The sequence below is a fragment of the Fusarium fujikuroi genome, chromosome FFUJ_chr03, assembly GCF_900079805.1.
Source record: "Fusarium fujikuroi IMI 58289 draft genome, chromosome FFUJ_chr03".
In the NCBI taxonomy this organism is placed as follows: domain Eukaryota; kingdom Fungi; phylum Ascomycota; class Sordariomycetes; order Hypocreales; family Nectriaceae; genus Fusarium; species Fusarium fujikuroi.
Genome location: NC_036624.1, coordinates 2,776,895 through 2,790,608, shown reverse-complemented (window position 1 = coordinate 2,790,608; position 13,714 = coordinate 2,776,895). Strand labels below are relative to the sequence as shown.

The following is a 13,714-nucleotide window of genomic DNA, read 5'->3' as shown; positions in this document are numbered from 1 at the left end:
CTCATTGAGGGTCTGACCCCGTATAAGCCGCCGACTCCTCCGCTATTCTCCGCTCCCGACACCCTCTTGAGCTAATCACAGTGCGACGTCTTCATGCCCAGGGGCTACCAGACCCAGAGGCAATCCAAAAGACGCCCCAATGTACCACTTGTACCCAGGGACCAGGGACCCCAAGACGGTTCCACCTCCACAACCAAGCCCAGATTTTCCAAGGCGCCGCCGGAGAGTAGGACGTATTGGATGGATACAGGCCGAAACGACCGAAGGCTTTGAGGGGTTTTCCTATCTCCAGTCTCCAGGGATTTCCTTTAAATGTCCTGGCTGCTGCACTTGTCTCTTTCTATCTATTTATGATAAACGATCGTCAATACCATCTCCAGCACTTTCATAGTTGAGGATCCTGTCAATTCCAGCTCATTGCCTCGATCATAACAACTCAACAACATACACTCATCATCGAGCTTACACCTTTCCCTATAACAACACACGAGACACCCTGCTTTACAGCCAACCACAACATATAATCCACAATGGCTATCCGAGAGCACTTCCGCCGCGCTGTGCGCTCCGACGCTTCAAGCACAAACATCATCGACGCCAACACCCCAGGAAAGATCACAGCTACCATGACCAAGTCCAGCCAGAACAGTGACAAGTCCGACTCTTCATCAAAATCATCACTCGTCAACAAGCTGTCCCGTACCTGGACGTGGGGGTCTAAGGACAAGGATGCCACCAAGGAGCGCAAGACCAAGAACAAGAAGGGAAAGAAGATCACCCACCCTAGCGAGAAGCCAATGACCGCACAGAATCTCCAGCACCAGGAGATGCTCTCTCACTTCGACTTTACCTTTGGCGCCTCTTGTCCTGAGCAAATCGAGGAGGACAATTTCATTGGCATCAGCCCTTGCTGCACCAGAGCCCCCAGTGTTGTTGACTTCTCACTGGAAGGTGACAGCGAAAGCGATGATCAGACTTCTTCGTCGTCTTCCTCCGTCAAATCATCGTAGTCCGTTTCCTGAAATGGCAAGGTCAGTGATAATGGATGGGCGGGCATGCGGGCACGCCGATTGTCGATAGCGGCGAATCTTGGAAGAGTTCTAGAACACCGGTTTCAACGCCTGCCACCAAAAGCCCGCAAACGTTACTGAGGCACACCAAATCAGCTACCTCCCTTGGAAGATCCTCGCCTTGAGCGTTACATTTTATCCATCCGCCATCCTATCACGACTCTGGAAGCCGTCTCTGTTCACGACAATATCACCCACCGATCGGGTGATGCAACCATCTCAAAGATCAGCCCCTGTTCCCACCCAAACAGGAAAACCAGCTGACGATCTGAGCAACACCACCTCAGAACTTCCCTTTAATCATTGCAATAGAGCATAACAACAAAAGACACCAAAACAAAAGCAGTGCGCATTGGCTGTCTTTCTTATCGTCTTCTCCGACGACGGTGTCTCGGGCACCGAATGAAAACCGCATGAAATGATTTGAAACGCCACGACATGTGTGGCTTGGGATATAGCATATTGGATTTAGCGACTGTTTTGAGGAGTTTTGCATATCACTTTGGTCATGCAAAGGGGAAATAGACCAAAAGGCGTTGAATTGAATAGACCAATAAAAGTCTACTTGTTTTACAATCAAACTTCCTCTCCTGTGTCATTTGAGGCCAAACTTCAACCGCTGCTTTCAACAGGGCCAGTTTAGTACTAACTTGCTGTCATAGTCGGCCAGGAATCCCTGAGTTGGCACAACAATGGAGTCCATAGTTAATGTATGTATAACGATTAATACATTATCGATTGCGATATTGTATTATATTGTCCCAGAAAGAGTGTTTATGTCACAATTACGCTGCTTTCAAGGCGGCCTTTGCATTTTCCGTGGCCAAATAGGCCTTCTTCCAGGCCGAACGAAGAGCAGCTCCCTTTAACGTCACCCAAGGATGTTTCTGATAGTTCACTAACATCAAGAACCCATGTGTTGACAACCAGGAACCAGAACAATCATATAACAAAGAATGGAACTCATTTTTACTCTAAGTAAGCATAAGCCTAGTACTCATCTAGATATAAAAGAGTTGATGGATAACTTGAGAGTGGAAATTCGATGTAACACAGAGTGAACCATGGATATATATTAGTACTATCGGTGCACTGATGTACTGCAACTCCAGCTCCATATCGCCGTCGTCGTTATCATCATTTATGTATCTGCGCTTACCCGCCAATGTCACTGCCGCTTGTTTGCGCTGCGTTATTGGCGTCTCACGAAGCTCGAACAGCTATGTACTGATTTGGCTAACTGCCTCTTCTTTCGCCTTTATATGGAGGTAGTCTCAATCATTTGAGGTTCCACCAAAGTTGGTACCTGCCATCGACTCGGGTCGATAACTTTCCTGTTGTCAAGGCAGCACCTCAAAGGTTAGTACCTAGGTAAGGTGCCTACCTACCTGAGGTACCTAGTAGGTTAATGTGAGGTAAGAGGTACGCATGCACGGGCGGGAAGGCAGAATTTGACACTGCGCGCAGGCTCCTGCTGCGTAGACCACAATGACCTCCACTGTGATTGACCCCGTCCATAGATTTCAGTCCCAACATTGAATTGGCTGAGTACTTTAGGTACCTACCTTAGGCATTGCCTGAGTTACTGAATCAATAGGGCGTCTTGGTAGGCGAGCTCCTTCACTCGAAAAGATTATCTTGGCTTGCTGCATGATCTTCTCAACACCGTCATCTTTCCCTGACTTGCTTTCTCACACTAACATCGAAAACAACCGTCGTGGCTTTCAGGTATATCGCGTCTCCTTACTATCGTCGCCATGTCGAGCAAGTCTTGGTATGCCCTCAAGTCCAAGGCCGTACATACGCGGTATGGCTTGACCAAGAACATTCAAGTCCTCCTTCAGGGCTTGGAAAGCTTTCACGCCGGAATTATCGACGCTAGAGAGCTGGGGAGCATGGTCCGCCTGAGTCCTCGTCGCAGAGAATCAGTTGCTGCAACAATAGCCAAGTGCGCGCGCATGATCAACAAGGACCCCCAAGAGTCCAAGACCTGTGTCGACATCATTGAGATGTGCACCGAGATCCTCGAAATTGCCGGTAAGTAATCCCCTAGTATCTGGCCGACCGTTCCCAAGAAGCAGCGAGTGACTCCCTGACCTAGACCGACCACCGCCCATCGAGGGTTTTCCTTTCATGAGACTACCTGCAGAGATCCGAGAGTATATTGTCGACTTGATGGTTGATACCGTCTTCAAATCGAAGGGTATCAAACCCAGCTCACGAAAAGTGAGCTGCAACTGTCCACAGCTGGAACGCGAGTTCGGGTCTTTCCATACTCCTCAGATGAAGGCTTTGCCATCTATCTTGGGTCCAGCACTCAATCACGAATTCTTTCGCATCTTCTTCCGGAAGAAGGCTGTCCGTTTCCGCTGCTGCTGCGAACTTTTGTATCATCTCGACAGCAATCCCCTGCTTGTGCAGAATGTCCGTGACATCAAGGTTCACTGGTGCGGACCCAAGTCGGCAAGAACTTTCAAAAAGCTTGCAGAATGTGATAAGCTCGAGGGTTTGACCATCAGCATCTCGAAATCCACACTTGCCAACCTCAGTCCACGAGCCGATCTGATGAAGCAATTCTTCCCGCTATCCTATCGCCATGTCAGGATCACCGACATTTTAGGATTAGACGAGATTTTGACCATTCGGGGCCTCAAGGAGGTGTCAGTTACCCACCTTCAAACAAGGAGCACCAACCTCACCGCTGAGACTGATAGAGCGAATCTCTCAGAAATGCTTGCCCATCAACTCAAGAAAGAAAAGGTCTGTTTTTCCTGATCGACAGAAACCGTTTAATGCTGATGTCAGTAGGGTTACGACCCGCTTGATGAATTCTAGGTGGTGAGGAAGGGGAGCCATGGAAGCTGAGAATTTGCGAGAACGGTGACACCCAACTACATGTGCAGAACAGGAAATGAATTGGCCTGAGTTTGGAGCAAGGCGTAAGGAATAGACATACTGATCCTTGTCCTCATGGACTGGTTGATTTGACAGGCTAAGCACAGAAGGATGCATGCTGGTACACAGATAAACAGGAATAGATAGGTTAATTACTAATCTACCTTAGGGAATGTAACAACAGTCAAATTACGGAAGACTCCATTTGGTGAAAACACTAAAGACTCCGTACTCAAAAAACGTTGCAATATTGCTCTTGTCTTGTACCACCACCGAGGTGAGGTATCCGGCTCAAGATCAGCTGGCGAGCTGAGCTGACCGAGCGATGGAAAAAGACGACAAAGTACGGATGTTGGGCTGCACAAGTTGACAGCATATGATGAGCAAAGTCCTACCTGGTCTTATGGTGGAAGTCCTTCATGTTGGAGCCAGACGCGGACTCGAGGCGCTTCTCAAAGTATAGGTGGTCATTCGTAGTGGTTCTTGAGCGTTGAACCTGAAGAAATCGTATCTGACAGTGTAAAAACTTTGAGTTCAAATTGGATGAGTCAGGAACACTGAGACCCAAGCTCTGAATCAGGTAGCTCACGTGACTTGCCAGATCCTAAGGCACCTTCTGACCACGGATCAACTACCCATCCGCAGCCTAAAGTTGCACTTGCCCTAGTACCCACCCACAGCCTTTTTTCTTAAGCGAGGGCAACTCAGTCTTCTATCTTCTACACCCGATCATCGAATTCAACGAGCATACGGCAACTGCCCGGTAGAAGTTGCCCATCATGTCGCTCGTCTCGGGAGAGAAGTCGAACTTCCAGTTCGTAAGTCATCCTCTCTAGCATCATTTCATCGACAACGAATTCGACACCGTTGCGCTCGAATGCGCTCGTGCCATCCTGTTCAGCGTTGTGTGCATCGAAATCGATGATGAGACATGAAACCCGACAGAAGCAGATATTAACGATAGACAGATCCTCCGTCTTCTCAACACCAATGTCGACGGAAAGCAAAAGGTTATGTACGCCTTGACCAAGATCAAGGGTGTCGGTCGCCGATACTCCAACTTGGTCTGCAAGAAGGCGGATGTCGATCTGAACAAGCGGTACGCGAGTTTTCAAACCCACGAGATGCACAAATTATACTGACAATAATTCATAGCGCTGGTGAGCTCACCTCTGAAGAGCTCGAGCGAATCGTCACCATCCTCCAAAACCCCACCCAGTACAAGATCCCCACGTGGTTCATCAACCGACAGCGCGATATCGTCGATGGCAAGGACTCCCACATTCTTGCCAACGGTGTCGACTCAAAGCTCCGTGAGGATCTCGAGCGCCTCAAGAAGATCCGCGCCCACCGTGGTCTCCGACACTACTGGGGTCTCCGTGTCCGCGGTCAGCACACCAAGACCACTGGTCGCCGTGGCAGGACCGTCGGTGTCTCCAAGAAGAAGGGTGGTTAAACTTTTTATGGGTGTTGGTTATGGGTGGACAGGCGTGACGGCTGGTTTCTCCATCTTTCTGAGCATTTTGAGAGGTTTGCTTTCTGGCATATGCAGCCAAAGCAAGGGCTGTACTCTAGATCAGAGTCACGAATCAAAAGTATTCAAGTAAAGATGTTAAATGAGGGAGCAGGGAGTGTCCATGCTACAAATACGTGAAGTTTATGGGTTCTACGAAGTCAACGACAGCGTAAGCTGGGGGGAACATGGGTATTTCTACGGAAAGGAAAAGATACTGTATGATTCTAGGCGAGGGTATCATGGTTTTTCTTTGGACTTCTTAAATGTGTTTGTTAATCAATCCTCGTGCGTGACAGCCATATCCAAAACCTCAACTCTTCCTTGTCCCTTGGTCTCATTGCCAATAAAGTCAGATAGGGGTTTAAAGGCCCCAGGTTCCACAAAGCCTACCACTTCCCATTCCGAACCAACGACATCTTGACTCTCGACTTGCTCAACGTAACTGAGGATCTTGTCCTTGACTGTCCCCACGGCCTTTTGCTCGCCATCTTCTTCCTTGTTGGCCCCCTTGGCTCCTTTCACGGCTTGCTTGAGGACGTTGGTGGTACAGGCGATACGAAGCCTCATGCGTGCCCTCGCCACTGGAATGGGCTGATGAGAGATGAGGGCTTTCATAGCTTCAAGAGCCTGGCTCTTTGCGCTCTTGGTCGTGCTAACCCCCGTCCAGTTGTGCTGGGCCCTGGGCTTAGCTTCGCCCGCTTCTTCGGTCGCAGGTGTTCCAGTAGCACTTCCGGCAGCGCTCTTGTCTGGTGTCGCGGTGTGAGCCTGTGAGCTGAGCATGTCGAGAGCCTTCTCGATCATGCCAGAAGTGTAGACGCGCTTGGTTCTCGGATCGACCAGTTTGCTAGCGACTATGCTGACAACTTCGTTGTGCACCCGCTCTGTCTGCGCCGCGCGCTCTTTCTCGCCGACTTGCATCTCGCCCCTTTTCAAAATCTCGAGGATGATGTCGTCTGTAGACTTGCCCTTGCCAAAGGCCTTGTCGAGATCCTCACGAGGCGCTGTTTGGCCCTTGGACACGTTGAGGAAGACGTTTGGGATCTGAAGAACATTATCGAGATCCGTCTCAATCCCAGATCGCCACTCGAGGACCTTATTCTTGTAGCAGGCGAGCTCGAAGCGCTTCTTTCCCTTCTTGAGGCGCACGAGGGAGACGTTTGTGAGCTTAATTTGGTTGGATGGTTGTTGGATCTGGCGAGACATGATAGGCGGTTTGCTTATAAGATGGAAGAAATTAGAGAAGGGGAAACAGTGGACGCTGCGTTGAGTTGCTGAGACTTGGGTTGAAATGAGGTAGTTAATAAAGACAGTGGGTTAGTAAAGTAGGCACTTTCACCTTCTGGATTTACCAGAACTTTTTTCTGGACCCCGCCATCAGTCAGGTTTGTATTTCCTAGGTACTGAGTACCTAATAATGCCCCGCACCAATAGAGAAGATTAGTACCTTTTTACCTTACCTCCATACTAGTAGGCAGGGCTTCGTCATACCTTTTGAGTCATAACGATATGTACCGTACCATAGCTCCGTAACCATTTATTAAATTTAAACACCTGTAATGACCCATTCCCCCCTTTCTCAGTAATGAGGCATACGATGAGCTTCTATACCATACGTGATTGGTTTCCTGTTCTTGTACATAAGTAGTAGTTGTTGGAATAACGCGGATGGGCTAAACTGGCTGATAACTAGAATCAATATGACTTACATGGTGTGAGACTCGCAATATTTGCTATGAACATGGCATATCCCCTTAGTGCCCTCATCTTAACTTTTTCCATAAACATTTTATAGGTAATAACCGCGCTGTATATTGACCACTGGCTATAGTCATGTCGCCAAGCTTGTGAATAACAAACACCTCGCCTCATATGATATGGCATGTCTTGGCCATCGGTCTGACTGTTCATTGTGGACAAGGTCTAATTATAACTGCTTATGTTTCTATCTGGAGACTGGGTCGTGTGGTAAGCTATTAGCATCCTGTCTAGCTACGGTTTCCGTATAGGATCAATGCTTTTGTGTGAACATGCTAAGTACCTTGATCCTATCACAGTATCTGAACAGATACAGCTCATTTCTGCGTGTTCCTGGACATTAAATCTAGTATGCAATATACGTTGGTCTACTGAATGACTTGCGAAATATCAATCGTTTTGAATTGGTATGCCGCCGCTCTAAAGTTAGTACTTACCCAGTAGAGACCATGTAGTTGAGAAATCAAGCTTGTGTGAACCAATGATGGGGTGGCATGTGTGCTTTTCATCCTAAAGAACGATGTCTGAATGATCTCTAGTAACCAGGATGCTCCTCCAGGAAAGTAGAGTGATACCCAGCCAAGTAATATTTATGCATTGGCTTAAGTCTGAGGACATGGAGGCTTAGGTAGAGGTTACACCTGCGCACATACTGCAGACACATGGGCTCAAGCTCAAGCTTATTTTAGTGAAAACAAGGGTTGAAAAAAACAAGGAAAAAGGGGAACCAGGTACTGACCTAGGTAAGTGATACAGATATCAATAAAGCTGTTGTCCTTCCGTTACATAACAGGAGGAACAGATGCCACTTCCACACAATTGCAATATAGGGTAGCTAGAAACTTAAATTACTGGCCAAAGCTAACCAAGAAATGTTAACAGAATGCTAAATCATGTTAAAGCTAGGAACCTAATCCTTGGCTCATGATGACCCATCTAGGGGAGGAAAGAAAACTCAGGACATTAATCCTAGATAACAAAAGACTTAGGTAACTTAGCATAAAGTTAGGATAAACTCAGTATATATTTTACTGAGTGTATTTTAATACCTTATATTAGGGTGTGATGTTCTCTTGCTCCCTGAGGCCCGTCTAATTACCTACCTAGGTATCAGTTGCAACTTGCCGCCTCACTCATGTTTCATGCCTTGCGCTGCTGCATCCATGTTGGTAAGCCGATTGTGGTCGCCTCAGGTAATAGGTCGTGGTGGAAGGGACGGTTATTACCATTAAAGCAAAGTATAAGACTAAAATGAAATCCAGTCTCCTTTGTGGTCCAGAGTCATTTGAGCTCTCCGATTCTGGCAAGTTGACAGTCATGAATGAGACACACTTGAACCGAATCGTAATCAACCTCTGACCATGTTCTAGTGCGTGCATTATCGGTTCAGACGCGAACGGTAACACAGCAAACGGGTCCTGTATCGTCTACGTCACTGAACCGGTACCGGCTTTACACCCTGGCCACACCTAAATAATTGCTGGAATCATGGAGTGAGTTGAGGGTGCGAGATACGGCTCAAGTCGGAGAACAGTGGCCACTCCATACTTCTCTGCATCGACAAGAGCATCTATTCATCATCACGAGGCATCCTTTACAGAGTTAACGGAGAGTTAAATCCCGAGCTGAGCACCTCTTATCAACGACTCATCAGGGTGAGATAGCGTTGTCGAGTCACGTTAGCGAGCATAAAGTGGATATTTGAGTTGTTGGCGCAAGCTGCCTTCCTAGCTTAGCCTGGCCCTTTGGTACCTTGCGTATAGGTGACACGCAATGCTGCACTAACAGTTACACACGTAGCTACATTGGCTATCTGATAGCAGAGCCCCCCGGCAACTGCCTGAATCGCCCCTGCCGCTAGGAAGTGTAGCCGCTACGCGGGGCGTGTTGAGTGGTCAGCTGCGTTGCTGGGCGTCCCATCTGATGGAGGTCTCAGACGGTCTGGGGAGCTTCCCCAGCCATATTACGTCGCTTGCCTGGCTTGCGCGTTTACTTCTCTCTCTCTTCCATCAACAACATCACTTTTCTTGTCCAACAACTTCTCCGTATTCTCTAGTCTGCCATCGCCATCTTCAGAAAAAGCAGTCACTGAAGCCTATTCAAACAGCAGACAATGCGTTTGTCAACTTCCGCGCTCGTGCTGGGCGCTGCCTCTTCGGCCGTCGGTCTGCAAGAGCAGCAGGTTCTCGGCGGCGACTCCAAGCCTCTCGTCGATATCGACATCAACGCCTGGACCAAGCCCCTCGAGAAGTTTTTTGGCGAGATCTCATCAGAGGCCAAGGCTGTCTGGGACGAAGTCACTCTTCTTGCCCCCGACGCTGTCGAGGCTTTCAAGAAGCAGGTCCTGACCCAGCCCAAGAAGGCCAACCGTCGACCCGATGCCCACTGGGATCACATCGTCAAGGGTGCTGATGTCCAGTCCCTTTGGGTCGAGAAGAATGGCGAGAAGCATCGCGAGGTTGGCGGAAAACTCGAAAACTTCAACCTCCGTGCCAAGAAGGTCGACCCGTCAAAGCTCGGTGTTGACAAGGTCAAGCAGTACAGTGGTTATCTTGACAATGAGGAGGAAGACAAGCATCTCTTCTACTGTAAGTTGTCGTCCCGACTGCCGCCCAATCTATAGCTGAGCTAACACCTTGGAGGGTTCTTCGAGTCCCGTAACGACCCCAAGAACGACCCTGTCGTACTCTGGCTTAACGGTGGCCCTGGCTGCTCTTCCTTGACTGGTCTCTTCCTTGAGCTTGGACCTGCTTCCATCAACAAGAAGATCGAGCTCGTCAACAACCCCGAGTCCTGGAACAACAATGCTTCCGTTATCTTCCTCGATCAGCCCGTCAACGTAGGCTACTCCTACAGCGGTGGTTCCGTCAGCAACACTGTTGCTGCCGGCAAGGACATCTATGCTCTACTCACCCTGTTCTTCCACCAGTTCCCCGAGTATGCCAAGCAGGACTTCCACATTGCCGGCGAGTCCTATGCTGGCCACTACATACCTGTTTTCGCCAACGAGATTCTCTCTCACGATGACCGCAACATCAATCTCAAGAGCGTTCTCATTGGCAATGGTCTTACTGACGGCTACACTCAGTACGCCTACTACCGCCCCATGGCCTGCGGTGAGGGCGGCTACCCTTCTGTCCTTAGTGACAGCGAGTGTCAGTCCATGGACAACGCTCTGCCCCGCTGCCAGTCTCTGATCAAGGGTTGCTACGAGTCCGGCAGTGCCTGGTCTTGTGTACCCGCCAGCATCTACTGCAACAACGCCATGATGGGTCCCTACCAGCGCACTGGCCAGAATGTCTACGACATTCGGGGCAAGTGTGAAGATAGCTCCAACCTCTGCTATCCTGGTCTGGGTTACATCGCTGACTACCTGAATCGCGAAGAGGTCAAGGAGGCTCTTGGTGCTGAGGTCAGCAGCTACGACAGCTGCAACATGGACATTAACCGAAACTTCCTCTTTGCTGGCGACTGGATGCAGCCTTACCACCAGCTCGTCCCCAACGTTCTTGACAAGATCCCCGTTCTCATCTATGCTGGTGATGCCGACTTCATCTGCAACTGGCTGGGTAACCAGGCATGGACCGACAAGCTCCAGTGGTCTGGCCAGAAGGATTTCAGCCACGCCAAGATCAAAAACCTCGAGCATGACGGCAAGGAGTACGGCAAGGTCAAGTCCAGCGGTAACTTTACCTTCATGCAGATCTATGGTGCTGGCCACATGGTGCCCATGGACCAGCCCGAGGCTTCCTCTGACTTCTTCAACCGCTGGCTAAGCGGAGAGTGGTTCTAAGCTGGATCACTCGTGTATGAGGTGTTTGGATATACACTAAATGAGAGGTTGCCAATACTGACTTTTGAATACGCGAACAAGGACGGCATTGCATGATTATGGGAATGGTTATTAGCTTCAGACAGATATGAATTTACCACGTTTTACAATAATGAAAGTGAAAGATTACGTGAGGTGCCTTTGTGCTGGTTGTGTGATTATCGATTGTCGTAACCACATGTGGATGGTGAGCTGCATCTAGCATGGCCATGCGTACCTGAGATGAATGCTACCGAGTGTACGGACGAGGGACATAAGGTACTATGTCACATCAGGAGACTTGCAAGTCCGACGGAGCCAGATCGATCTCCACTCCGGCCGAGTGACGGAGGATGAATCCACAATTGCCGAGACAATCCGATTCCTACTGACAAGATGAACTTGCTTGCATGAAGAGAAAAAAAAAAGACATAGACACTGGATTGTAGTGAACCTAACAGGAAGAAACCGAGAAAACTAATGTGCTATTTATTTTGTACGACAATCAATTTGAAAAATCTAACTGCTAGGTATCAAGGGCTTGTCAATGCCAACTCCGTGCCGGGCGGACGGTGGCCGGGCAGCGGGATGAAGTCAATTTTCCACCATGTACAAAACAGAGATGAACTGGGTGCGAGAAAGAAAAAGATGACTGGGGCTGATACGGAGTACCCTCTGACGAGAGACAGCAGACGTCGAACAGCGGAGGAGGCACCGGGAAGAGGGTAAAGATGCGCGGGCCAAGAGGCGAATGGATGGCGTAGAAACAAGGAGCTTCGATGCGTATGGATATCGTAGATTTGTTGAGGATTCTGGGGTTTGGTTTTCGGACAGCCGCGGGACGACGGTGGAGAGAACGTGAGAAGACGAATTTTTTTTTACAGCAGCCCCTTCAGGGTTCAGATAATAGAAAAAAGACAAATTTGCGTGATTGTGTATGCCTTATGGTAGTCGTAGCATTCGAAACAGGCGGTCTTTTATAACAGAGAAAATATATCAAACATAGCACCTATGAGATATGTATAAGAGGCTCGATAATCCAGAAACGGCACCAACAATCAATGAATAGACAAATTCTCACTCGGTTCTCGACCTAGTGTTAGGTCTCGTAAGCTACACCGCAATAGCTGAGCTTCAATGGAATGTTTTCAAGACAGTCACACGATAACACAAAGCAAAACCACTTACATGACAGCATTTGATAGCTTCACTCAATAGAAGGAAAGGGGAGGGGGAAAAAAGGTTAGTTTGACTTGACGGGTCCCACATGGCCATTGCATTAGCGTATCCCCAACAAAAATCAGCCTCCAAGATGGACAGCAGCCGCACTCTGTTTACAGATTTAGAGCAATTCCCCGCGTGCTCGAATACATAGGGTCAGATAGTTCTCGCGCATGATCTCTGGCGGGAGGCTAACATCTGGATGTACTGATCTGTAACTCTGCTTCCGTCGAAGATTTCTCCCTGATCCATGGTACTCTAGTCCAGAGCCCCTCGTCCCAATACACAATCATTGACCGGAGCAAGTGTCGACGTCGACCAGAGATCCACGGTGACCCTTGTCTCTTAGACGAGAGCATCAGAAATAGGCAGTTCAGTTGTTAGGAGGATAATGACCGGCGGAACTTTGCAATCGCTAATCATGAGCCCCTATTATCATCGTCATTATTATTGGCATCATTGTTGTTGCGCCGTTTGAAGATGCTGGTATTTGGAAAGGGCAAAGTCCCTGAGGTAGAAAGTTATTCCAGGGCTCAGTTGCGGCACATCTGCCTCGGCTTTGGCCCCACATTGCCACATTCATCCATGATATCCGGGACTTGTTTCTGTATCACACAAATGCTTCAACGTCAAAGCCCACAGGCCGCAATCATGATGATCAATTTCCACAACAAATACAGCCGTAATGTACATGAAAACACATGGGATGTATCTCTAGATGCAAATGCTACACCTAATACAAAGCAATGGATGTTTGTAATACGCAATTAGGGTGTAAAAGGTTTTCATGATGACAACTTGTCTGCATATAAAACAACACTCAATAGGTTAGTAATTGAGACCCTTGAGACCAAAAGTGCCCTTGTACACCGAGCACAACAGTGATTCAAATGCACATGCCAAGTGAAACCTCGCATTGATAGGTTAATTCAAGCGTATGAGGCAGTCCATTTAGGTCCTCCCGTCCCGGAGGCGGCAACGGGTACCACACTTGGTAGACAGGTGCCATTTTCATGTTCCGTATTCTGGTAACAAGACCCTTTCATCATACCTGCCTTTTGCCTCTAGAACAAAGGCACGGTCTCAATAGGTCCAATCCCCGGCCATTCTAGGAAGGCCGGACCCCCAATTAATCCCCTTGACCACTCACTAAGGTAAGGTAAGGGAAGTTAAGGTACCACCACCCTTAGTACCTTGACTTACAAGTCAAGACCCGAGGCCCCCTCCTTCCGGTCCGCTCCAGCTTGAGCCGGGGTGGACTTGAAGGGGAAGGGGAAAAAAAAAGAAGTTAAAGCCAACGTCTTCTCCTTCACCTTCACATTTTAAGAATAGACTCCAGCCTCTTACCTCTCCGTTACCCTTTGCAGTGGCCTCTTCTTCTCTTGCTGGACCCCTCTGAACTGGATTTATCTTCGTCTCGCCTCACCTTACTTATTCTCATAACCT

At 48.6% G+C, this 13,714-nt stretch overlaps 5 protein-coding genes; 4 read left to right on the top strand and 1 right to left on the bottom strand.

Moving 5' to 3' along the window:
• Positions 1–530: 530 nt before the first annotated feature.
• Positions 531–1,010, top strand: FFUJ_02976 (uncharacterized protein; the record flags this gene model as incomplete). Its single annotated transcript, XM_023574769.1, has 1 exon — positions 531–1,010. The coding sequence occupies one exon, from the start codon at positions 531–533 to the stop codon at positions 1,008–1,010; it is 480 nt and encodes a 159-aa protein (XP_023428064.1).
• Positions 1,011–2,827: 1,817 nt separating this feature from the next.
• FFUJ_02975 (uncharacterized protein) lies at positions 2,828–3,905 on the top strand (the record flags this gene model as incomplete). XM_023574768.1 has 3 exons in its annotated part: positions 2,828–3,107; positions 3,172–3,830; positions 3,879–3,905. 3 exons carry the CDS (start codon positions 2,828–2,830, stop codon positions 3,903–3,905), a joined length of 966 nt encoding a protein of 321 aa, XP_023428063.1.
• An 839-nt stretch (positions 3,906–4,744) lies between these two features.
• FFUJ_02974 (probable RPS18A-ribosomal protein S18.e.c4) lies at positions 4,745–5,421 on the top strand (the record flags this gene model as incomplete). XM_023574767.1 has 3 exons in its annotated part: positions 4,745–4,783; positions 4,934–5,064; positions 5,121–5,421. The coding sequence occupies 3 exons, from the start codon at positions 4,745–4,747 to the stop codon at positions 5,419–5,421; spliced, it is 471 nt and encodes a 156-aa protein (XP_023428062.1).
• Positions 5,422–5,757: 336 nt separating this feature from the next.
• Positions 5,758–6,684, bottom strand: FFUJ_02973 (probable SDO1 Protein required for cell viability localised to cytoplasm and nucleus; the record flags this gene model as incomplete). The annotated part of the gene is made up of 1 exon (XM_023574766.1): positions 5,758–6,684. The coding sequence occupies one exon, from the start codon at positions 6,682–6,684 to the stop codon at positions 5,758–5,760; it is 927 nt and encodes a 308-aa protein (XP_023428061.1).
• Positions 6,685–9,349: 2,665 nt separating this feature from the next.
• FFUJ_02972 (probable PRC1-carboxypeptidase y, serine-type protease) lies at positions 9,350–11,029 on the top strand (the record flags this gene model as incomplete). XM_023574765.1 has 2 exons in its annotated part: positions 9,350–9,824; positions 9,879–11,029. 2 exons carry the CDS (start codon positions 9,350–9,352, stop codon positions 11,027–11,029), a joined length of 1,626 nt encoding a protein of 541 aa, XP_023428060.1.
• Between the last annotated feature and the right edge of the window lie 2,685 nt (positions 11,030–13,714).